We start from the raw sequence: 25,383 nt of genomic DNA on the forward strand, positions 1-25,383 counted from the left end.
CAGACCCTTACACAGTACTTTGTTGAAGCACCTTTGGCAGTGACTATAGCATTGAGTCTTCTTGGGTATGACGCTACAAGCTTGGCACACCTGTATTTGGGGAGTTTCTCCTATTGTTCTCTGCAGAACTCTCAATATATGTCAGGTTGGATGGGGAGCGTTGCTGTACAATCTGGGGTTTGGCTGGGCTACTCAAGGACATTCAGAGACTTGTCCTGAAGCCACTCCTGTGTTGTATTGCCTGTGTGCTTAGGGTCATTGTCCTGTTGGAAGGTGAACCTTCGCCCCAGTCTAAGGTCCTGAGTGCTCTGGAGCAGGTTTTCATCAAGGATCTCTCTGTACTCTGCTCCGTTCATCTTTGCCTCAAACCTGACTAGTCTCCCAGTACCTGCCACTGAAAAACATCCCCACAGCATGATGCTGCCACCACCATGCTTCACTGCAGGGATGGTGCCAGGTTTCCTCCAGACGTGACGCTTGCCATTCAGGCCAAATAGTTCAATATTGGTTTCATCAGACCAGAGAATCTTGTTTCTCCAAGCAAACTGTCATGTGCTTTTTTACTGAGGAGTGGCTTCCGTCTGGCCACTCTACCATAACGTCCTGATTGGATGAGTGCTGCAGAGATTGTTGTCTTTCTGGAAGGTTCTCCCATCTTCACAGAGGAACTTTAGAGCTCTGAGTGACCATCGGGTTCTTAGTCACCTCCTTGACCAAGGCCCTTCTCCCCCGATTGCTCAGTTTGGCCGGGCGCCCAGATCTAGGAAGAGCCATGGTGGTTCCAAACTTCTTTCATGGAAGAATGATGGAGGCCACTGTGTTCTTGAGGGCCTTCAATGCTGCAGAAATGTTTTGGTACCCTTCCCCAGATCTGTACCGCGACACAATCCTGTCTCGGAGCTCTACAGACAATCCCTTCGACCTCATGGCTTGGTTTTTGCTCTGACATGCACTGTCAACAGTGGGACCTTATATAGACAGATGTGTGCCTTGCCAAATCATGTCCAATCAATTGAATTTACTACAGGTGGACTCCAATCAAGTTGTAGAAACATCTCAAGGATGATCAATGGGAACAGGATGCACCTGAGCTCAATTTCGAGTGTCAAAGCAAAGGGTCTGAATACTTAAGTAAATAAGGTATTTCTGTTTTTTTGTTTGAACAAATTTGCAAACATGTCTAAAAACCTGTTCTGGCTTTATCATTATGGGGTATTGTGTGTAGATTCCTGAGGATTTAAAAAATATTTAAAATTAATTTTAGAATAAGGCTGTAACGTAACAAAATGTGGAAAAAGTCAAGGGGTCTGAATACTTTCCAAAGGCACGGCAGGAATATCATATGCCAGCTGAGGCGAAATGCTGCAATTGTGGTGGCTAACATGCAACGAATTCATGAAGTGCCCTTTTATGGTGAAGGAGACAGAGGTGACAAGAGTAAGGGCTGTCTAGTGTGTCTCCTAGGTGGAGAAAGTGTGAAGAATTTTCCTCGTTCACTACCCGTACAGTAGATGGCAGCATGCACCTAGAAACATTTGTTTGCGGACCATCATAAAACCAGAAAAGAAGAAGACTGGTCGGAACCAGTCGTACCTGGATAGGTTACTCTCTAGGCTACACTAGCTCCATCCAGCTGTCCCTCGCCTGGCTGTCTGGCTCATTCTAAACACACACACACACACACAGTCACACACTCTCGGACACTGATACATTCCCACACAGGGTGGATTGAGTGGATTTGGATGGATTGGGTGGATTGGATGGATTTTGGGGTGGACTGGGTGGATTTTGGTGGATTGGATGGATTTGGGCTGGATTGGGTGGATGGGGTCGATTTGGGGTGGATTAGGTAGACTGGGTGAATTTGGGCTGGATTTGGTAGATTGGGTAGACTGGGTGGATTTGGGCTGTATTTGGTAGACTGGGTGGATTTGGGCTGGATTGGGTAGACTGGGTGGATTTGGGCTGTATTGGGGTGGATTTGGTGGATTGGGTGGAATGGGTGGTTTGGGTGGATTTGGTGGAATGGGTGGTTTGGGTGGATTTGGTGGAATGGGTGGTTTGGGTGGATTTGGGCTGGATTGGGTCAGGCCGGTGTGGGCTGACAGGAGAAGAGAGGGTTGGGGTGAGCCAGCCAGTGGGGTGGGTTTTTGGGGTTTCTACCCTAGCCCAGACCACCCCAGACCAGTTAGTTGTGCTGTCTGTGCAGGGTTTTTGGGGTTTCTACCCTAGCCCAGACCGCCCCAGACCAGTTAGTTGTGCTGTCTGTGCAGGGTTTTTGGGGTTTCTACCCTAGCCCAGATCGCCCCAGACCAGTTAGTTGTGCTGTCTGTGCAGGGTTTTTGTTCCCGCCTGACAGGCACCCACTGTAATTAACTCCCTGGATCACTCTGTATACTCACTCTCGCAGACAAAGAGGGGGAGAGGGAGGGAGGGAGGAGAGGGGGAGGGAGGGAAAGAGAGGGCTAGCGAGAGAGGTGTGAGAGTGTGGCACACACAAATCCAACCATGTGTGTGTGTGTGCATTAGCCAGACTGCCACTCTCTGGGAGTCATGCCATGTTAATCCTCTATTTGGCTCATCAGTCTCTAACTCTCTCTCCATCCCTCCCTTCCTCCCTCACTCTCCCTCTATCACTCCATCTCTCTCATTTTAAACAGTTTTCATAAGGTGGAAAAGGCCTAGAGTATGTTTGCAAATCCAAGATCAAGAACACTTTTTTCAATACTTGAGATGAGGGCCAATGCAGAGTGCATACAATCATAGTGCAGGTTTCCTTCTCTGTTGGTACAATAAACATGTTACTACCAAAGTAAATGGTACACACTAGTACTACTGCCTCAGTAAGTCTCTGGTTGAGGATGTCTGGCTTTCCTAAGTGCTTAGGTATGGTTGGTTGCTGCTGGCTGCCTTTGATGGTGTGACCAGTTGGAGTGGTAAGTGATCTAAACCAGAGCGGTCGGTTGGCTGGTGGGACTGATTTACGGTAAGAGCAGAGCTGGTGGTCATAGCTCTACAAGCAGTCTAGTGGTAACACCCGATGTGATTTACGGTAAGAGCAGTAGGGACCGAGCTGAAAGGTGGAAGGATACAGAGGTTGTTATGTGTAGAGCCCCGTGATCTAGTGGTCTAATGGTAACACAGTTCACATAACACAGTTCACATAGCACACATAAATATCTGTCTGTCGCCCCAGGAGACGGGACATCAATCCTCCCTACTGGGTCTCCTCTCCTCATTCATCTACCCCTCTACTTCAATACTGTCTGAATAAAACATTACAAATATTTGAAAACGCAGTGCTGTTATTAAACAGGGAAATTGAGCTAAAGGCTAGATGGGAGCAATGGAGGTGGTTAGTCTTATAAGCAGTGCTCTAACACAATTGCATTTCAAGTCGTTCAATTCAATAAGTAAACTGACATTTCAATTCCAAACAATTTGCTTCATTACTTTTCAATGAAGAAAAAATGAAATGGAATTGACCCATAGGGCTCTGGTCAAAAGTAGTGCACTACACAAGGAATATGGTGCCATTTGAGAGAGAGTTTGGACACAGCTGCTATGTAGCATAAGCTCCACAGCCAACACCTACCACAGCTGTGGTAGACTAGCCTACTAGCCTTTCTACACAGCCGTGGTAGACTAGCCTACTAGCCTTTCCACATATTCGCGGTAGACTAGCCTACTAGCCTTTCTACACAGCCGTGGTAGACTAGCCTACTAGCCTTTCTACACAGCCGTGGTAGACTAGCCTACTAGCCTTTCTACACAGCCGTGGTAGACTAGCCTACTAGCCTTTCCACACAGCCGTGGTAGACTAGCCTACTAGCCTTTCTACACAGTCGTGGTAGACTAGCCTACTAGCCTTTCCACACAGCCGTGGTAGACTAGCCTACTAGCCTTTCCACACAGCCGTGGTAGACTAGCCTACTAGCCTTTCCACACAGCCAAGGTAGACTAGCCTACTAGCCTTTCCACACAGCCGTGGTAGACTAGCCTACTAGCCTTTCCACACAGCCGTGGTAGACTAGCCTACTAGCCTTTCTACACAGCTGTGGTAGACTAGCCTACTAGCCTTTCCACACAGCCGTGGTAGACTAGCCTACTAGCCTTTCCACACAGCCGTGGTAGACTAGCCTACTAGCCTTTCTACACAGCCGTGGTAGACTAGCCTACTAGCCTTTCCACACAGCCGAGGTGTAGAAGTGACATGTTCCCCTTAGGCACTGTTGTTGAGCCTATCCATCTCTGACGAGCCTGACGCGAAGGATATACTGCTTCCTCGGGAACAGGCCCTGATCCCCATGATCTGCCTCTAGAGTAGGTGGAGAAAGAGGGGCCGAAGGGCGGGCTGTCTTCTAAGAATTCGTAGGCGATCAAATAAACCCCCACTTCCCTCCATTCTGCTTGCAAACAATAATAAAAATCGACGAGCTATGTGGAAGATTAAACTACCAAACATACATTAAAAACTGTAACATCTTATGCTTCACGGAGTCGTGGCTGAACGATGACAATATCAACATGGTTATACGCTGTACCGGCAGGAGAGAACAGCGACGTCTGGTAAGACAAGGGGCGGCGGACTATGTACTTTGGTAAACAACAGCTGGTGCATGATATCTCAGAAAGTCTCGAGCTGGTAAGACCCAGAGTTATCTCTGCTGCAGATGATAAGTTCATTAGAGTTACCAGCCTCAGAAATTGCAGTCAAGTAACAGACACATCTCAACCTCAACTGTTCAGAGGAGACTGCCAGCCCTTCGTGGTTGAATTGCTGCAAAGAAACCACTATTAAAGGACACCAATAAGAAGAAGAGACTTGCTTGGGCCAAGAAACATGAGCAATGGACATTAGACCGGTGGGAATTTGTGCTTTGGTCTGGAGTCCGAATTGGACATTTTTGGTTCCAACCACCGTGTCTTTGTGAGACGTGGTGTGGGTGAATGGATGATCTCCGCATGTGTGGTTCCCACCGTAAAGCATGGAGGAGGAGGTGTTATGGTGTTGGGGTGCTGTCTGTGATTTATTTAGAATTCAAGGCACACTTAACCAGCATGGCCAAGTCCTTCAAGACTGTTGGAAAAGATTTCCCGGTGAAGCTGGTTGAGAGAATGCCAAGAGCGTGCAAAGCTGTCATCATGGCAAAGCATGGTTATTTGAAGAATCTCAAATATAAAATATATTTTGATTTGTTTAACACTTTTTTGGTTACTACATGATTCCATGTTTTATTTCATTGTTTTGATGCCTTCACTATTATTCTACAATGTAGAAAATAGCAAAAATAAAGAAAAACCCTTGAATGGGTAGGTGTTCTAAAACTTTGGACCGGTAATGTGCATATGACATATGCAGTGATAATGAATAGTAGTAATACAGAATATAATACAATATAATTGCAATGCAGTAGGAATGAATACTACACTCTTAGAAAAAAGGGTTCCAAAAGGGTTCTTCGGCTGTCCCCATAGGAGAACACTTTTTGGTTCAAGGTAGAACCCTTTTGGAACCATCTGTGGAAAGGGTTCTACATAGAACCCAAAAGGGTCCACCTGGAACCAAAAAGGTTCTACCTGGAACCAAAAAGGGTTCTTCAAAGAGTTTTCCGATGGGTACAGCCGAAGAACCCTTTTATGTTTTAGATAGCAATGGACAATGAATGACTCCCGTCATGAACCCGTCATCTATGGATTTCATAGAAAGTACAGGCATGTGTGGGTGACTGTCTCGCTGCAGTCTGCACACTCAACCTGTAATGTTTTAAATCTAGTGCATTTTCTTTTTCACGCGGAGTGTACCTACTACTATATCATCATGCATTTTTCATGTGTTCCTGAGTGCAGCAAAAGTACATCTCCCCCCTTCTCTCTGTCTCTCTGTCTCGCTCTCTCTCTGTCTCTCTCTCTCTCTCTCTCTGTTTCCAATGTGCTGCAGTGAGTCTGAATCTCAGACTGAATAGTTAGCAGACAACAGGCTGAGATTATCCCAGGGAAGAGAGAAGCTCCTGAGAAGACTCTTGGGAAGCATTAGGTGTGGGTGTGTGTGTGTGTGTGTGTGTGTGTGTGTGTGTGTGTGTGTGTGTGTGTGTGTGTGTGGGTCCTGGGAGGATTTCAACTGACTTGAAGTCATGCATTATGGTGTGTGTAATTTAATACAAAAGTAATAGCTATAGATTTTCCAAACAGACCAGTAAAATCAGCACAATATATTGTTGCCATTGATTAGTACTACCTCCCTACACCTTCCATGCCATTACCTCTAGAGACCACTCACATGTAATTAACATACTTACTCACTGTTGCAATAAACCAGAAATCAAACCGTGGCATACATCAAACTGAGCCGAGCCAAACCAAGCTGTACTGATCTGGCCTGCATAAAACTGAGCCGAGCCAAACCAAGCTGTACTGATCTGGCCTGCATAAAACTGAGCCGAGCCAAACCAAGCTGTACTGATCTGGCCTGCATAAAACTGAGCCGAGCCAAACCAAGCTGTACTGATCTGGCCTGCATAAAACTGAGCCGAACCAAACCAAGCTGTACTGATCTGGCCTGCATAAAACTGAGCCGAGCCAAACCAATCTGTACTGATCTGGCCTGCATAAAACTGAGCCGAGCCAAACCAAGCTGTACTGATCTGGCCTGCATAAAACTGAGCCGAGCCAAACCAAGCTGTACTGATCTGGCCTGCATAAAACTGAGCCGAGCCAAACCAAGCTGTACTGATCTGGCCTGCATAAAACTGAGCCGAGCCAAACCAAGCTGTACTGATCTGGCCTGCATAAAACTGAGCCGAGCCAAACCAAGCTGTACTGATCTGGCCTGCATAAAACTGAGCCGAGCCAAACCAAGCTGTACTGATCTGGCCTGCATAAAACTGAGCCGAGCCAAACCAAGCTTGTCTGCATACGCATCCATCATACTTGCTGGAGGCGTGCTGAAAATAACATATCCAAGGCAGTACAATTTGTTTTGGGTCGGCACAATGTCTGAAAAGTGTCTAGCCTCGAGAGAACTAGAAAGAGAGAGTATTGATCTTTACCTGTAGTTCGCACCAGGCCACCTCCACCCAGGTCTCAGTGTCTAGGCCTTTGTAAACGGTCTTAAAGGCTCCCCTCCCCAGCTCAATGTCAAACTTCAGAAACCTCCCCCCCGGCGAGGTGGCCACGGCCTTCATCTCTGCCTCCTCCTCCTGCTCCCTGTCCCTCTCCTTCCCCGTCTGGGCAGGGGCGGAGGAGGGGGCGTCCTTGGCCCCGGGGTCCTGGGTGGTTCTGGGGCTGGATGGGTCATGGTGAGCGGTGTCATGTCCTAGGGCTGCGGAAGCTGAGGCGGCGGTGGCGGTAGCGGCCTGGGCCCCGGTGAGGGTGAAGACTGAATCCAGGTGGGGGGCGGAGTGGGACACCTCTGGGGGGTCTGCCGCTACCTCGTCCTCCTCCTCGCAGATCTCCACACTCTTCCTGAAGAAACGCTTCTCTCTCCTCAGCCTCGGCCCGTGACCTCCTGACCCTGAAGCCACCACGGTCGCAGCAGGGGATGAGGGTGTGGAGAGAGACATAGGTCTAAACGGAGGTATCTCCTCTTCCTTAACATCTCTGTCCTCCATCTCTCCTCGCCCTCCTCTATTTCCGCCTCCTCTTGGTCCTTCTCCTGTATCCCTACCCTCAGCGGCTCTCCTCTCCTGAGCCTGGGAGGAGGGGAAGTCAGAGGGGGTACTTTGCGTCCTTTCCCTCCTGCCATCCTCCTGTTCCGTCTCCTCCTCTCGCGCTCCATCAGTTTTCTCTGAGGAGTCCTCTGTCCCCGTGGGTTCTCCAGGGTCCGTCGCCATGGGGATGCCCCTCCTGCTCCCCGTCCTCTCCTCCTCCGACCCTCTGGTTCTTGTTCAGTCCCCGTCTCTCCTCTCTTTATGTGGTCCTCTTCTTACCCACCTTCTAGGTTCTCTGGCTGCTGTTGTTCCAGTGTTGCTGGTGACTACGGGGCTGGGCCCTGCCACTAGAGGCTCCCGTCCTCCTCTCTCCTTTCTTTAGAGTCTTTACAGAGGCATAAAGAGGATGAGCAGCACAGTGCTTCTTATCTCCACTCCGTCCTAGCTTTCTGTCCTTACTTTCTTTCTCTCCATCTCCTAAAGTGCATACCCTTTCCTGTGCACCTTACCAAGGGGACTAAACTCAATAGGCACCTCAATAAAGCCTCGCCTCAGCCAACCTTACTATATACACACGCTGAGGCAGAAGAAAGTGTTTAATGTCTCTGGGAAAGAGAGGGAAGCTGAGGGAAGCTAGGGCCTCTTCCTCCTCTTCTAGATAATATTATCTGTCAGTCTTAAGGTGAATCTCCTCAGGTAAATCCTGTGAAGAAAACAAACAAACACATTAGTATTCAGCAGGCTAGTATAGCGAGATGCGAATAACTTTCCACTGTTCAAGTCATATTCAAATCATTCATTTCCAAGAACACCAGTTTCAGTTTGATGTTTGAGATTGTTTTTGTTTGATGTTCTGGGTATGATGGTGAGGTCAGTGGGGGACTGCACAGAGGGAGGATCTGAGAATAATCAAAGTTCTCAGCTATATCCTGGTACTATATTCCTTTCCACAGTCAGTCCTGTCTGTCAAAGAATGCCTGCTCACAATGTGTAAAATCCTATCAAATCAAATTGTTCTTATTAATGGAGAAATGTTCATACACTCCTCAGAGGAATGGTTTCCTCATTTTGAATGTAACTTATTCCTAATAGGACACTTTAAACACTGCCTGGCTAGCACCAATTTATGCTGTTACTCCCAGGCATTTCCCCAGTGTCTGTTCCATCTCAAGTGTTGATTGCCTTCTAAAAAAGGCAATATTCTGCAATGTATTTTCTATTTCTGCAGTTGTTAGTAGCTAGTAGCAAAATTGTATCTTCTAAATTGCTACAATCCTTAATTTTCCAGCCAGCCGATACCGACTGTTTCTTTCAGTTTCAACCCTCATAAGTCTGCTGAAGAGATTCTCCAGTAATAGGATGCTGGATAACGCAGATGGCATGTTCCATGTTTCCAGTGTTTTTGGGTTCATTCTGAAGACTGTCAGGTGATTAATTCATTTTGGATTGGGGTGGCAGGGTAGCCTAGTGGTTAGAGCGTTGGACTAGTAACCGGAAGGTTGCAAGTTCAAACCCCCGAGCTGACAAGGTACAAATCTGTCGTTCTGCCCCTGAACAGGCAGTTAACAGTTCCTAGGCTGTCATTGAAAATAAGAATTTGTTCTTAACTAACTTTCCTGGTAAAATAAAGGTCAAATAAAAAAAAATAAGAACAGGCCATGCTACAAGCTGCCCATGTATGGTGAAACTTGAGATAATGCAGGCCTACTCTGAGGGAAGGAACCATTAAAATCTGTTAATCAAAAATCCTGATAACAGGGCCGGTTCAACTAAGCAAGGTTTTCTACAGCCCAGCACTCCTAAAAAGTGTTCATACTTCATAGACTAAGGAATCTGTCATAGAATCTTGTATAGTTTCACTTTGAGTTTGTCATCAATCAGAATTTAGTGAGTGTGTTGCAATTTTAGTTGTGCTTGGTGGAGACCAATGGTGGAGATTATTAGTCAATACAGCGGTACTAAATCCTGTTCTGATGATTAAAAATGGATGATTCAGTACTATGGACCATTCATTCCTTTATTATTCATTCATGAGCAGAGGGATGCTCTTAGCGATCTGTCAACTCTTAGCGATATCTGTCAACTCGTACTTGTAGCTACTCTATTACACAGTAACAGCCTTTTCGTCTTGGTAAGCAACTCCAGTGTAGATTTGGCCTTGTGTTTTAGGTTATTGACCTGCGGAAAGGTTATTGTCCTGCTGAAAGGTTATTGCCCTGCTGAAAGGTTATTGCCCTGCTGAAAAAAGGTTATTGCCCTGCTGAAAGGTTATTGCCCTGCTGAAAAAAAGGTTATTGCCCTGCTGAAAAAAGGTTATTGCCCTGTTGAAAAAAGGTTATTGCCCTGCTGAAAAAAGGTTATTGCCCTGCTGAAAGGTTATTGCCCTGCTGAAAAAAGGTTATTGCCCTGCTGAAAGGTTATTGCCCTGCTGAAAGGTTATTGCCCTGCTGAAAGGTTATTGCCCTGCTGAAAGGTTATTGTCCTGCTGAAAGGTTATTGCCCTGCTGAAAGTTTATTGCCCTGCTGAAAGGTTATTGCCCTGCTGAAAGGTTATTGTCCTGCTGAAAGGTTATTGCCCTGCTGAAAGTTTATTGCCCTGCTGAAAGGTTATTGCCCTGCTGAAAGGTTATTGTCCTGCTGAATCTGTTGGAAAGCAGACTGAACTATTTTGCTTGTACTTAGCTCTTTTCCGTTACTTTTTATAAATAAAAAAACTCCCTAGTCCTCGCTGATGACAAGCATACCCATAACGTGATGCAGCCACCACCATGCTTGAAAATATGAAGACTGGTACTCCGTGATTTGTTGTATTGGATTTGCCCCAAACATAAAGCTTTGTATTCAGGACATAAAGTTAATTTCTTTGCCACATTTTTTGCAGTTTTACTTTCGTGTATTATTGCAAACAGGATGCATGTTTTGGAATATTTGTATTCTGAACAGGCTTCCTTATTTTTTACTTAGGTTAGTATTGTGGAGTAACGACAATGTTGTTGATCCATCCTCAGTTTTCTATCACATCCATTAATCTCTGTAACTATTTTAAAGTCACCATTGGCCTCATGGTGTAATCCTTGAGCGGTTTCCTTCCTCTCCTGCAACTGAGTTAGGAAGGACGCCTGTATCTTTCTTGTGACAGGGTGTATTAATACACCGTCCAAAAGCTCAGTTCATAACCTCACCATGCTCATAGGGATATTCAATGTCTGCTTTTTTTTACCCATATACCAATAGGTGCCCTTCTTTGCGAAGCATTGGAAAACGTCCGTGGATCTGTCTTTGAAATTCACTACTCGACCGAGGGAACTTACAGATAATTGTATGTGTGGTGTACAGAGATGAGGTAGTCATAAAAATAAAAAAAATGTAAACACTATTATTACACACAGAGTGAGTCCATGAAACTTATTATGTGGCTTAAGCACATTTTTACTCCTGAACATATTTAGGTTTGCCATAACAAAAGGGTTGAATACTTTGTTAATACATTTCAGCTTTTTATTTTTTATTAATTTGCACACATTTCGAAGAACATAATTCCACTTTGACAATATGGGGTATTGTGCGAAGGCCAGTGAAACAAAATCTAATTTATTCCATTTTAAATTCAGGCTGTAACACAACAAAATGAGGAAAAAGTCAAAGGGTGTGAATACATTCTGAAGGCACTGTACATTACTACTTAGACCCATACAGTACAGTAATACATGCTATTGCAAGCTCCTCCATCTGTGGCCTACATTAAGGCTATATAGTCTGTTTACAGAATGAGGATTGAGACAAAGATGAAAGGTAGACACTATAACTATAAAGAGCACAAACTCTATTCTGTCTGTAGATACATGTCATAGAGGTACTGTAGGTCCAGCTGCTGTCTAGTCAGGTAGCTACAGTGATATTATTCCAAACCTCTCAATTGACTTATACCTCTTTCACATTACAGTGCTAACCTGAACTTTTCTCTTTGTCCTTTCCTGTCCTTTGACCTTATCAATTGATGTGACCACAAACAAGGGAAAGGAACCAGAGTGGAGACAAACATATTATATAGGACAGACATTAGCCTGGTCCCAGATCTGTTTGTGCTATCTTACCAACTCCTATGGTCATTGAAAATGAATTGGACATGACAGCACAAAAAGATCTGGGACCAGACAGTGGGGAATGGGGACAGACATTATATAAGTGAGTCTATGAATGAGACAGACATGGGTCGATAGGTAAGGCCTCAGCAGGAAATAGGTGACACGGGGGAATATCTCCTTTAAACACGAGCTTATTCCCCAGTGTCCCCAGGGCAAGGAGTTCCCATGGAACAGAGTTATCACAGTGCATCAAACACATTCACACTGACACAGCCCATCCCTCTCTCCCTCTCAGTCACTGACTCTCTCCTACACACACATTTACAGGCACGCAAGCACACACACACAGACACAGGCATGTATACATGCACACGCATACACAAACACACACATATGCACATACACACACACACACACACACACAAGTATTGAATTTCAAGCACAGATTCAACTACAAAGAGCAGGGAGCTTATCGAAAGCCTCAAAGAGAACGGCAGTGATTGTTAGATGGGTAAGAATAACAAATCAGACATTGAATATGTCATTAAGCATGGTCAAGATAATAATTATGCTGTGGATTATGTATTAAACCACCCAGACACATCAAAGATCTAGTCGTCCTTCTGAACTGAGCTGCAGGACAGGAAGGAAACTGCTTAGGGATGTCACCATGAGGCCATTGGTAATTTTAAAACGGTTACAAAGTTCAATGGCTGAGACAGGAGAAAACTGAGGATGGATCAACAACGTTGTAGTGACTCCACAATAATGACCTAAATGACAGATAGAAAAGAATGATAGAAATAATCCAAAACATGCATCAAAGCACAGAAGTAATACTGCAAAAAAACACAGCAAAGGAATACACTTTTTGGCCTGAATGCAAAGCCTTATGTTTGGGGCAAATTCAACACAAAACATCACAGCGTAACAGCTTCCTTATTTTCAAGCTTGGTGGTGGCTGCATCCTGGTATGGGTATGCTTGACATCGGCAAAAACTGGGGAGTTTTTCAGGATGAAAAGAAACGGGATGGAGCTAAGCTTAGGAAAAATTCTAGAGGAAACCTGCTTCAGTCTGCTTTATACCAGGAATTCACCATTCAGTGGACAATAGCTTACAACACAAAGCCAAATATACACTGTAGTTGCTTACCAAGAACACAGTGAATGTTCCCGATTGGCCTAGTTACAGTTTTGACTTAAACCTGCTTGAAAATCTATGGACTTGAACATTTCTGTCTAGCCATGATCCCCAACCCCTTGACAGAGCTTGTAGAATTTTGAAAAGAATAATGGGCAAATATTGCACAATCCATGTGTGCAAAGATTTTATACACTTTCCCAAGAAGACTCATAGCTGTAATCTGAGGCTGGCACTAAGACAGCATTGAATGAGCTGTATTCTGCCATAAGAAAACAAGAAAACGCTCACCCAGAGGAGGCGCTCCTAGTAGCTGGGGACTTTAATGCAGGGAAACTTAAATCCGTTTACCAAATTTCTATCAGCATGTTAAATGTGAAACCAGAGGAAAAAACTCTGGACCATCTTTATTCCACACACAAAGACGCATACAAAGCTGTCCCTCACCCTCCATTTGGCAAATCTGACCATAATTCTATCCTCCTGATTCCTGCTTACAAGCAAAAATTAAAGCAGGAAGCACCAGTGACTCGATCAATAAAAAAGTGGTCAGATGAAGTAGATACTAAGCTACAGGATTATTAGCACAGACTGGAATATGTTCTGGGATTCCTCCAATGGCATTGAGGAGTAAACCACAGCTGTCATTGGCTTCATCAATAAGTGCATCGATGACGTCGTCCCCACAGTGACCGTACGTACGTACATACCGAAACCAGAAGCCATGGAAATACAGGCAACATCCGTACTGAGCTAAAGGCTAGAGCTGCCGTTTTCAAGGAGCGGGACTCTAACCCGAAAGCTTATAAGAAATCCAGCTATGCCCTCTGACAAACCATCAAACAGACAAAGCATCAATACAGGACTAAGATCGAATCGCACTACACCAGCTTTGACACTCGCCGGATGTGGCAGGGCTTGCAAACCATTACAGACTACAATGGGAAGCACAGCCGAGAGCTGCCCAGTGACACGAGCCCACCAGACGAGCTAAACTACTTCTATGCTCACTTCGAGGCAAATAATACTGAAACATGCATGAGAGCACCAGCTGTTCGGGAAGACTGTGTGATTACTCTCTCCGCAGCTGATGTGAGTAAGACCTTTAAACAGGTCAACATTCACAAGACCGCAGGTCCAGACAGATTAACAGGACATGTACTGCGAGCATGTGCTGACCGCCTGGCAAGTGTCTTCACTGACATTTTCAACTTCTCCCTGTTCGAGTCTGTAATACCAACATGTTTTAAGCAGACCACCATAGTGCCTGTGCCCATGAACACTAAGGTAACCTGCCTTAATGACTACCAACCGGTAGTACTCACATCTGTAGCCATGAAGTGCTGGTCATGGCTAACATCAACACCCTTATTCCAGAAACCCTAGACCCACTCCAATTTGCATACCGCCCCAACAGATCCACAGATGATGCAATCACTATTACACTCCACACTGCCCTTTCTAGAGGTCGACCGATTAATCAGAATGGCCGATTAATTAGGGACGATTTCAAGTTTTCATAACAATCGGAAATCGGTATTTTTGGGCGCCTATTATGCCTAATTAAAAATTATATTTTTTTTATTTAACTAGGCAAGTCAGTTAAGAACACATTCTTATTTTCAATGACGGCCTAGGAACGATGTGTTAACTGCCTCGTTCAGGGGCAGAACGATAGATTTTCACCTTGTCAGCTCAGGGGATCCAATCTCGCAACCTTACAGTTAACTAGTCCGACGCAATAACGACTTGCCTCTCTCTCGTTGCACTCCACAAGGAGACTGCCTGTTACGCGAATGCAGTAAGCCAAGGTAAGTTGCTAGCTACCATTAAACTTATCTTATAAAAAACAATCAATCAATCATAATCACTAGTTAACTACACATGGTTGATGATATTACTAGATATTATCTAGCGTGTCCTGCGTTGCATATAATCTGACTGAGCATACAAGCATACAAGTATCTGACTGAGCGGTGCTAGGCAGAAGCAGGCGCGTAAACATTCATTCAAACAGCATTTTCGTGTGTTTTGCCAGCAGCTCTTCGTTGTGCATCAAGCATTGCGCTGTTTATGACTTCAAGCCTATCAACTCCCGAGATGAGGCTGGTGTAACCGAAGTGAAATGGCTAGCTAGTTAGTGCGCGCTAATAGCGTTTCAAACGTCACTCGCTCTGAGCTTGTGGTTGTTTCCCTTGCTTTGCATGGGTAATGCTGCTTCGAGGGTGGCTGTTGTCGTTGTGTTCCTGGTTTGAGCCCAGGGAGGAGCGAGGAGAGGGACGGAAGCTATACTGTTACACTGGCAATACTAAAGTGCCTATAAGAACATTCAATAGTCAAAGGTTAATGAAATACAAATGGTATAGAGGGAAATAGTCCTATAATTCCTATAATAACTACAACCTAAAACTTCTTACCTGAGAATATTGAAGACTCATGTTAAAAGGAACCACCAGCTTTCACATGTTCTCATGTTCTGAGCAAGGAACTTAAACGTTAGCTTTCTTACATGGCACATATTGCACTTTTACTTTCTTCTCCAGCACTTTGTTTTTGCATTATTTAAACCAAATTGAACATGTTTCATTATTTACTTGAGGCTAAATTGATTTTATTGATATATTATATTAAGTTAAAATAAGTGTTCATTCAGTATTGTTGTAATTGTCATTATTACAAATAAATAAATGAAAAGCTGGTGGTTCCTTTTAACATGAGTCTTCGCCTCCCGGGTGGCGCAGTGGTTAAGGGCGCTGTACTGCAGCACCAGCTGTGCCATCAGAGTCCCTGGGTTCGCGCCCAGGCTCTGTCGTAACCGGCCGCGACCGGGAGTTGGCCTAGCGTAGTCCGGGTTAGGGAGGGCTTGTTCGGTAGGGATGTCCTTGTCTCATCGCGCACCAGCGACTCCTGTGGCGGGCCGGGTGCACGAAGGTCTGGCTTCCGGGTTGGATGCGCGCTGTGTTAGGAAGCAGTACGGCTGGCTGGGTTGTGTATCGGAGGACGCATGACTTTCAACCTTCGTCTCTCCCGAGCCCGTACGGGAGTTGTAGCGATGAGACAAGATACTACAACGATTGGATACCACGAAATTGGGGAGAAAAAGGGGTAAAAAAATATATATAAAAAAAAAACATGAGTCTTCAATATTCAACTAGCCAGCCATTTCACTTCGGTTACACCAGCCTCATCTTGGGAGTTCATAGCCATAGTCCCATAGTCCCATAGCATGAGTCTTCAATATTCAACTAGCCAGCCATTTCACTTCGGTTACACCAGCCTCATCTTGGGAGTTCATAGCCATAGTCCCATAAACAGCGCAAGTTTTAGGTTGTTGTTATTATAGGAATTATAGGACTATTTCCCTCTATACCATTTGTAATTTCATTAACCTTTGACTATTGAAGGCACTTTAGTATTGCCAGTGTAACAGTATAGCTTCCGTCCCTCTCCTCACTCCTCCCTGGGCTCGAACCAGGAACACAACGACAACAGCCACCCTCGAAGCAGTGTTACCCATGCAGAGCAAGGGAAACAACCACTCCAAGGCTCAGAGCGAGTGACGTTTGAAAACGTTATTAGCGCGCGCTAACTAGCCAGCCATTTCACTTCGGTTACACCAGCCTCATCTTGGGAGTTCATAGCCATAGTCCCATAAACAGCGCAATGCTTGACGCACAACGAAGAGCTGCTGGCAAAACGCAAAGAAAGTGCTGTTTGAATGAATGTTTACGTGCCTGCTTCTGCCTACCATCAGATACTTAGATACTTGTATGCTCAGTCAGATTATATGCAACGCAGGACACGCTAGATAATATCTAGTAATATCATCAACCATGTGTAGTTAACTAGTGATTATGATTGATTGATTGTTTTTAGAAGATAAGTTTAATGCTAGCTAACAACTTACCTTGGCTTACTGCATTCGCGTAACAGGCAGTCAAGTCTCCTTGTGGAGTGCAATGAGAGAGAGAGGCAAGTCGTTATAGCCTTGGACTAGTTAAATGTACGGTTGCAAGATTGTATCCCCCGAGCTGACAATGTGAAAATCTGTTGTTCTGCCCCTGAACGAGGCAGTTAACCCACTGTTCCTAGGCCGTCATTGTAAAATAAGAATGTGTTCTTAACTGACTTGCCTAGTTAAATAAAGATTAAATAAAGGTGTAAAAAAATATATATGTTTTTTTTATATATTCCAAATCGGTGCCCAAAAATACCGATTTTCGATTGTTATGAAAACTTGAAATCGTCCCTAATTAATCGTCCATTCCGATTAATCGGTCGACCTCTAATACACACACAACTTTACCATACGTGCGTGCACACAAACACATGTCCTCTTTAAAAAAAATAACAAATCCTGATACCAGGGAAATTACCTCCCAAATTGGCAGCAAATATGATAAATATCAGTGGTCAGAAGAGATAAGGATAACAAACAAAATACTGCTTAGACAAAGCCTGGTATTGGGAGGCTTTGTATGGTGTGTGTCCCAAATGGCAGCATATTTCCTAAATAGTGCACTACTTTTTACCAGGGCCCTGCTCAAAAGGAGTGCACAATATAGGAAATATGTTGCCATTTGGATCGTAGACCCTGTGTTTTTGTGTGAAGGCACATGTTCACAATCACATCATGTCACTGCTGGTCTGAATCTCATCCATTCAGCCTTGCAGTAATGGAGTTACATCAAGTAGGCCTACATGTAATGAGATCTGAACATCCAGCTGTGTTCTGCCTCCCTGTCCCTCCAGGCCCTTTATGGACCATATAGGTGTGTACACTTGACATGCAGCCTAATTTATATATATTTTTAATGCACAGCAGAAATCATCATGACTCTTTCAGTTGATTATTACGAATCGTTTACAACTTGCCAATTACTGCTCAGTTCCATTTAACCCCAAACTTCTCTCTGAAAGTGGAACTCAAAGTAGATTTTTTTTTACAGTCTACTGCAAACATGACAAACTAGCTACAGTAAAATGTGTCACGTGGTAATCCCATACTTCTCTAATGAAACATGAACTCAAAGTTTGAAAACGTAGTTAATGTACAGGCTAATGCAAGCATGGGAAACTAAATTCCATCACACAATTTAGGCTACCACAGTCTCCATCACATAGTACACCATGGACATGGACAACAGAGGGTCCCTCTGTACCACAGAGTCGCTGCACTGCAAACATAACAAACACTGTGCTCCCGCTTTCCCTTCTTTTTCATCCCTCCCTTCATGGGCATACACACATTAATCCCCTGGGACTGAACAACTTCTGGTGATTTAGTCAGGCGGACAAAGGAGGAGCCTGGGGAATGGGGTGCGTGCCAGTGTGTGTTTGTGTTTCACTGTGTGCGTGGTCGTGCATGTGTGTGTTGGGGGGGGGGTTGCAGTGTTTGTGTGTGTGTGTGTGTGTGTGTGTGTGTGTGTGTGTGTGTGTGTGTGTGTGTGTGTGGACAGAAAGGGAATGAGAGTGGAGAGAGGGGACATCAAGGTTCCAAATTGAAAGAAAGAAAGAGAGAGAGAGCGCGAGAGAGGGAGAGAGATTTAGAGAAAAAGAGTGGCAGGTGAGCGTTGGGTCAGTAACCAAAAAGTTGCTGGTTCAAATCCATGAACCGACTTGGTGAAAAATCTGTTGATATGCCCTTGAGCAAGGCACTTAACCCTGGACCAGAGCGACTGTAAATGTGCGGAGAAAGAAGCAATGGGGCTGGCTGGTTTGAAGGGGTGGGAAAAATGTTGTGTGAAAGAGAACAAGAGAGAAATGAAGGGGGTGGGCACAGACAAAAAAGGGGGTTGTGGGGGATTCTCCCTGATTAAATATGCCAGTGTTTGTGTGAATGAAAGCAGTGACTATAGCTACATTTCTGCTTGAACAAAAACAACTACTGTTTGCACAGGGATGAATAGGACAGAGAACATGAGAAAAAGAGAGGAATGAGAGTGGATGGATTGGGGATAGAGGAAAATGACTGGAGCTATTTGATTCCATTAGCATAGTAATATTTCCATAGGCTGAGTGGCTGGTTGTGTTCGAATACCCATACTAGTGTACTAAATATTATACAATCATTTAAAAAAAATAATATGTGAAATTTGTAGAAATAGTACTCGGAAGGCGCCATCCAATACCCGCCAGTCATTCATTTTGGTACAGCGCGTCAATTTATCTCATTATCAGATGTTGTCAAACATGTCGGAAAAGACGAGTGAATTCTACTAGATCAAACGCCGAAATGGAGTTTAAGTGTGTAGTGCGCTAGTATTGGTATTCAGACATGGCCACTGACTGTGACTAGGAGCAGAAGGAGCAGAAGCTCGGTGAGTTTTGCCCTGTGGCGTATTGCTCCGTCCAGGGCACAGCAGTTTGGTCATAGAAATAAAATCACTGCACAAATCGGCGCCAATACACTCATTATGACATAATTGACTTAAATAGTGATCTATTTGTGTTTGGTGCCACGCTGCCCTATCGGGGTCACTGCTTTGGTGCCCCGGTGCCACGCTGCCCTATCGGGGTCACTGCTTTGGTGCCCCGGTGCCACGCTGCCCTATCGGGGTCACTGCTTTGGTGCCCCGGTGCCACGCTGCCCTATCGGGGTCACTGCTTTGGTGCCCCGGTGCCACGCTGCCCTATCGGCCCACACTACTGGTGGGTTCAAACCCTTCAGGGGGGCGGGGAGACTTGGCATGTCCGTGACCCGGAACAACACCCTGTTGTTCTCTGCAAACATCAAAGCAGTGACCCGCTCTACAATATCAGTAGAATACGACCTTTACTCACACAGGAAGTGGTGCCGGTCCTAATCCAGGCACTTGTCATCTTCTGTCTGGACTACTGCAACTCTCTGTTGGCTGGGGTCCCCGTTGCTGCCATCAAACCCCTGCAATTTAGCCAGAATAGCTCAGTCCGCCTGGTGTTCAACCTCCCCAAGTTCTCCCATGTCACCCTGCTCCTCCGCACACTCCACTGGCTTCCAGTCTAAGCATCATCTTCAAGGTGCTTGCCTACGGAGCTGCAAGGGGAAATGCCTCTCCATACCTTCAGGCTATGCTCAAACCCTACATCTCAACCCAAGCACTCCGTTCTGCCACCTCTGGTCTCTTGGCATCCCACCCCTGCGGTAGGGAAGCTCCCACTCAGCCCAGTCAAAGCTCTTCTCTGTCCTGGAACAAGCTTCCCCTAAAGTCAGGACAGTGGAGTCCCTGCCTAACTTCCCAAAACTTCTGAAACCCTACCTCTTCAAATAGTATCTTAAATAACCCCACGAGGACTGGGGGAGGGGCGTGGATGAAGGGGGAGGGGCGTGGATGAAGGGGGAGGGGCGTGGATGAAGGGGAAGGGGAACGAGGGCGAGGACCTGCCACGGAAGAGGACATGGGAAGGGGACAGGGGTTGAGGCGGGACACTGGTGAGGGGAGGAGGGGACAGTGGGGAGGTGGGACACTGGTGAGGGGAGGAGGGGACACGGATGGAGGAACTCTCATAAGCCCGTTAAAGGCCTGCTCGTTAGCTCCTGCTGATTAATCCTGTGAGCACAGCACCGAAACCGACCGCCATGTGTGTGTATGAATGTGTGTGTATGAATGTGTGTGTGTGAATGTGTTTGTCTGTGTGTTGGAAAGAAAGAAAAGTTTGAATACAAGAGTTGTTGCTACACTGTCCTCTGCCTGGCAACACACCTAAATAAGGCCATTCAAAGGATTGTAGACATCTGAGCCTGAGGACAATAAAAACGTTGCACAATAAAACTGTGGGAGCATTTGTACAGTGGCAGGTATCTATCATTCAGACATCAGTAGCAGGTATCTATCATTCAGACATCAGTAGCAGGTATCTATCATTCAGACATCAGTAGCAGGTATCTATCATTCAATCATCAGTAGCAGGTATCTATCATTCAGACATCAGTAGCAGGTATCTATCATTCAGACATCAGTGGCAGGTATCTATCATTCAGACATCAGTGGCAGGTATCTATCATTCAGACATCAGTAGCAGGTATCTATCATTCAGACATCAGTAGCAGGTATCTATCATTCAGACATCAGTAGCAGGTATCTATCATTCAGACATCAGTAGCAGGTATCTATCATTCAATCATCAGTAGCAGGTATCTATCATTCAGACATCAGTAGCAGGTATCTATCATTCAATCATCAGTAGCAGGTATCTATCATTCAGACATCAGTAGCAGGTATCTATCATTCAATCATCAGTAGCAGGTATCTATCATTCAGACATCAGTAGCAGGTATCTATCATTCAGACATCAGTAGCAGGTATCTATCATTCAGACATCAGGAGCAGGTATCTATCATTCAGACATCAGTAGCAGGTATCTATCATTCAATCATCAGTAGCAGGTATCTATCATTCAGACATCAGGAGCAGGTATCTATCATTCAGACATCAGTAGCAGGTATCTATCATTCAGACATCAGGAGCAGGTATCTATCATTCAGACATCAGTAGCAGGTATCTATCATTCAGACATCAGTAGCAGGTATCTATCATTCAATCATCAGTAGCAGGTATCTATCATTCAATCATCAGTGGCAGGTATCTATCATTCAGACATCAGTAGCAGGTATCTATCATTCAATCATCAGTAGCAGGTATCTATCATTCAGACATCTGAGCTTACATTTCAATCTCAGAAGGATGAATAGTGATACAGTACTTTGATGACGAGATGAAAGCATGTGTCCTATTAGTCAAAGTATCAAGTACCAGTCATTTTGTATTCAATCAAAGGCTACTGGAAAATCCTAAAGGCATACCCGTAACTGGAACTGTCCTGGGTCAATGCATGATTCATGTAAAAGCTTCATTTATTTCTCTGGTTGGACGTATGTGATGAGGGATGGATACCGAGATGAACAGAGATGCTGGGTAAAGAGCCTATATAAAGCAACACCTGGGACAGTCTGACTAATTTACAGTTGAAGTCGGATGTTTGCATACACCTTAGCCAAAGACATTTAAACTCAGTTTTTCACAATTCCTGACATTTAATCCTAGTAAAAATTCCCTGTCTTAGGTCAGTTAGGATCACCACTTTATTTTAAGAATGTGAAATGTCAGAATAATAGTAGAGAGAGTGATTTATTTCAACTTTTATTTCTTCATCACATTCCCAGTGGGTCAATAGTTAATATACACTAAATTAGTATTTAGTAGCATTGCCTTTAAATTGTAGAACAAATGTTCTATGGAATTGAGGTCAGGGCTTTGTGATGGCCACTCAAATACCTTGACATTGTTGTCCTTAAGCCATTTTGCCACAACTTTGGTTATGTAAGTATGCTTTGGGTCATTGTCCAGTTGGAAGACCCATTTGTGGCCAAGCTTTAACTTCCTGACTGATGTCTTGAGATGTTGCTTCAATATATCCACATAATTTCCCCTCCTCAAGATGCCATGTATTTTGTGAAGTGCACGAGTCCCTCCTGCAGCAAAGCACCCCCACAACATGATGCTGCCACCCCCGGGCTTCACGGTTGAGATGGTGTTCTTTGACTTGCAAGCGTCCTTCTTTTTCCTCCAAACATAACGATGGTCATTATGGCCAAACAGTTCTATTTTTATTTCATCAAACCAGAGGACATTTCTCCAAAAAGTATGATCTTTGTCCCCATGTGCAGTTGCAAACCGTAGTCTGGCTTTTTTATGGCGGTTTTGGAGCAGTGGCTTCTACCTTCTTTCTACCTTGCTCATTTTACTGTGGATATAGATACTTTCGTACCTGTTTCCTCCAGCATCTTCACAAGGTCATTTGCTGTTGTTCTGGGAGTGATTTGCTCTTTTCGCACCGAAGTACGTTCATCTCTAGGAGACAGAATGCGTCTCCTTCCTGAGTGGTATGACGGCTGCGTGGTCCCATGGTGTTTATACTTACGTACTATTGTTTGCACAGATTAACGTGGTACCTTCAGGCGTTTGGAAATTGTACCTTGTGGAGGTCTACAAAATGTTTTTATGAGGTCTTGGCTGATTTCTTTTGATTTTACCATGATGTCAAGCAAAGAGGCACTGAGTTTGAAGGTAGGCCTTGAAATACATCCACAGGTACACCTCCAATTGACTCAAATTATGTCAATTAGACTTTCAGAAGCTTCTAAAGCCATGACATAATTTTCTAGAATTTTCCAAGCTGTTTAAAGGCACAGTCAACTTAGTGTATGTAAACTTCTGACCCACTGGAATTGTGATACAGTGAATTATAAGTGAAATAATCTGTCTGTAAACAATTGTTGGAAGAATTACTTGTCATGCACAAAGTAGATGTCCTAACCGACTTGCCAAAACTATAGTTTGTTAACAAGTTTTAATGACTCCAACCTAAGTGTATGTAAACTTCCGACTCCAACTGTATATCAACGCCCAAAACACACAGCTTCAGCTAACAGGTCTAGACTTGAGCAACATACCAGGTAGAGGAATAGTTTGTATTTGGATAGAAGCTGAATGAAAATGTGCACTTGTACACAGACATCAGACCGTCCAACAACAACAACAACAACAACACAGTTTACAATAAGAATCTATTTTGAGGAGAGATGTTCAAAGACATAAAATGCCTTATCTAACTTTGAAAAGAGAAGTTAAACTTCCTTCCTCTCCTCTAATCATAATCACCATCACAGTATCCGACTCTTTGATAGTGTTTCTCCTGTCCTGTATTTAGACTGGGACTTGGAACTTCCATACAACACTCAAACACACAGTGGTTGTTCTCTTCCCATTGGAGGAACCCAAGACTTAAGAACACAACAACTACTATTGTCCAATCCAGGTCAAGCATGTGACACTGAGGGCAGTGTAGGTAGCAAGCACACAGAGGACCTTTAGATCCCTCAGAGAGGGGGGGGGACTGAGATCCCTCAGAGAGAGAGGGGGGAAGAGAAAGAGAGAGGGGGGGGGAGAGCGAGTGAGATCACTCAGAGAGAGAGAGAGAGAGTGCGAGTGCAAGTGCGAGTGAGATCACTCAGAGAGACGAGAGTGAGAGGAAGGAGTATTATCTAACCGTCTATTATTCTGCTGTCCCACTCCCCCTCTCTTCTCTTCTCCTGTCCCCTTCTCTTCTCCTCTCTCCTGTCCTCCCCTCTCTGCTCGCTTCTCCTCTCCTGTCCCCTCTCCTCTCCTGTCTCCTTCTCTTTTCCCCCCTCTCTTTTCCTCTCTCCTGTCCTCCCCTGTCCCTCCTCTCCTGTCCCCTCTCCTCTTCTCCAACACCGTCCTCCCATCCCCTCCCCCCTCTTCTCCTCTTTACTCATTTCTTCTGTCCCCTCCTTTCTTCTGTCCCTTGTCCTCCCCTCCCCTCTCCCACTCAACAGTCTATCTAATCCAGGTGAGAGGGCCTTAATCAGCGGATGTCTCTGTGATGAGTCAGGATTACAACATGTTACTAAAGTGTCTTAGGTCTACTACTGAGATGGCGCTCTGATCCCAATGGATGAATTAAGCTGTTTTAATACAACATACTACTGAGCAGATCACCTCTGACCTGAAATCATTTAGTATTAGGAGTTACACATGTTACTGAAGGGACCTAGGCCTACTACTGGAGTGGAGCATCATCTACTCAAGCTCCCATCTCTATGGATGAATGAGCACTTTTATTACTATGCCCACTACACATGCTACTAAAGTGGTTTAATATTCCTGGAGCCCTCGCCCATGGTGGATGGAGCCCTCGCCCGTGGTGGATGGAGCTCTCGCCCGTGGTGGATGGAGCTCTCGCCCGTGGTGGATGGAGCCCTCGCCCGTGGTGGATGGATCCCTCGCCCGTGGTGGATGGATCCCTCGCCCGTGGTGGATGGAGCCCTCGCCCGTGGTGGATGGAGCCCTCGCCCGTGGTGGATGGAGCCCTCGCCCGTGGTGGATGGAGCCCTCGCCCGTGGTGGAAGGAGCCCTCACCCGTGGTGGATGGAGCCCTCGCCCGTGGTGGATGGACAGGCCTGCTGTTTTAGGTCTAGGCCACTACATATCATACTACTGATCAAATTGGATTAACAGAATGGCCAAAGCCTCTCAGACCACGGCACATATTTTATTTCTATGCTACTGAGTGTCACCTCTGAACCAAACTGTTTCATAGTTCATATTAGAATAGTGATTTATTATAAGCTGTACTCTTTATGGTTTTCAGTGACTGGGATCAGGGGGTTAATGTATTAAGTCCTCAGCATTTTTATCAAGAAGGAGTGGTCTGATAATGACTTGAGTACATCACTATTATAGGACATGGCTGAACCAAAAATGGCACCATATCCCCTATATGGTGCATTACTTTTAACCAGGGCCCTGGCTCTGTTCAATGTAGTGCACTATATAGGGAATAGGGTGCCATTTCAGACGCTACCATCTGCTATTACTCCCAGTGGGGGGATCCAATAAAACATTATACCAGTGCTTCGATGCTCTCTTTTAGCAAACTTTTTTTAAACAAAAAATATGTATTTTGAATCATCACTATGTATATGTGTATATATATAAAACATTTAAT

The 25,383-nt window shown here is 45.0% G+C and overlaps 1 protein-coding gene across 1 annotated transcript in view; it reads right to left on the minus strand.

Moving 5' to 3' along the window:
• LOC139416850 (serine/threonine-protein kinase WNK3-like) overlaps positions 1-25,383 on the minus strand; it is a 97,010-nt gene that overhangs the window by 70,554 nt on the left and 1,073 nt on the right. The window contains exon 2 of the mRNA XM_071165986.1: positions 7,050-8,352. Coding sequence (XP_071022087.1) covers positions 7,050-7,832 — 783 coding nt within the window. The 5' untranslated portion in view covers positions 7,833-8,352. The remainder of the gene's footprint in view (positions 1-7,049; positions 8,353-25,383) is intronic.

Source organism: Oncorhynchus clarkii, chromosome 9 (assembly GCF_045791955.1).
Source record: "Oncorhynchus clarkii lewisi isolate Uvic-CL-2024 chromosome 9, UVic_Ocla_1.0, whole genome shotgun sequence".
NCBI classification, from domain to species: Eukaryota; Metazoa; Chordata; class Actinopteri; order Salmoniformes; family Salmonidae; genus Oncorhynchus; species Oncorhynchus clarkii.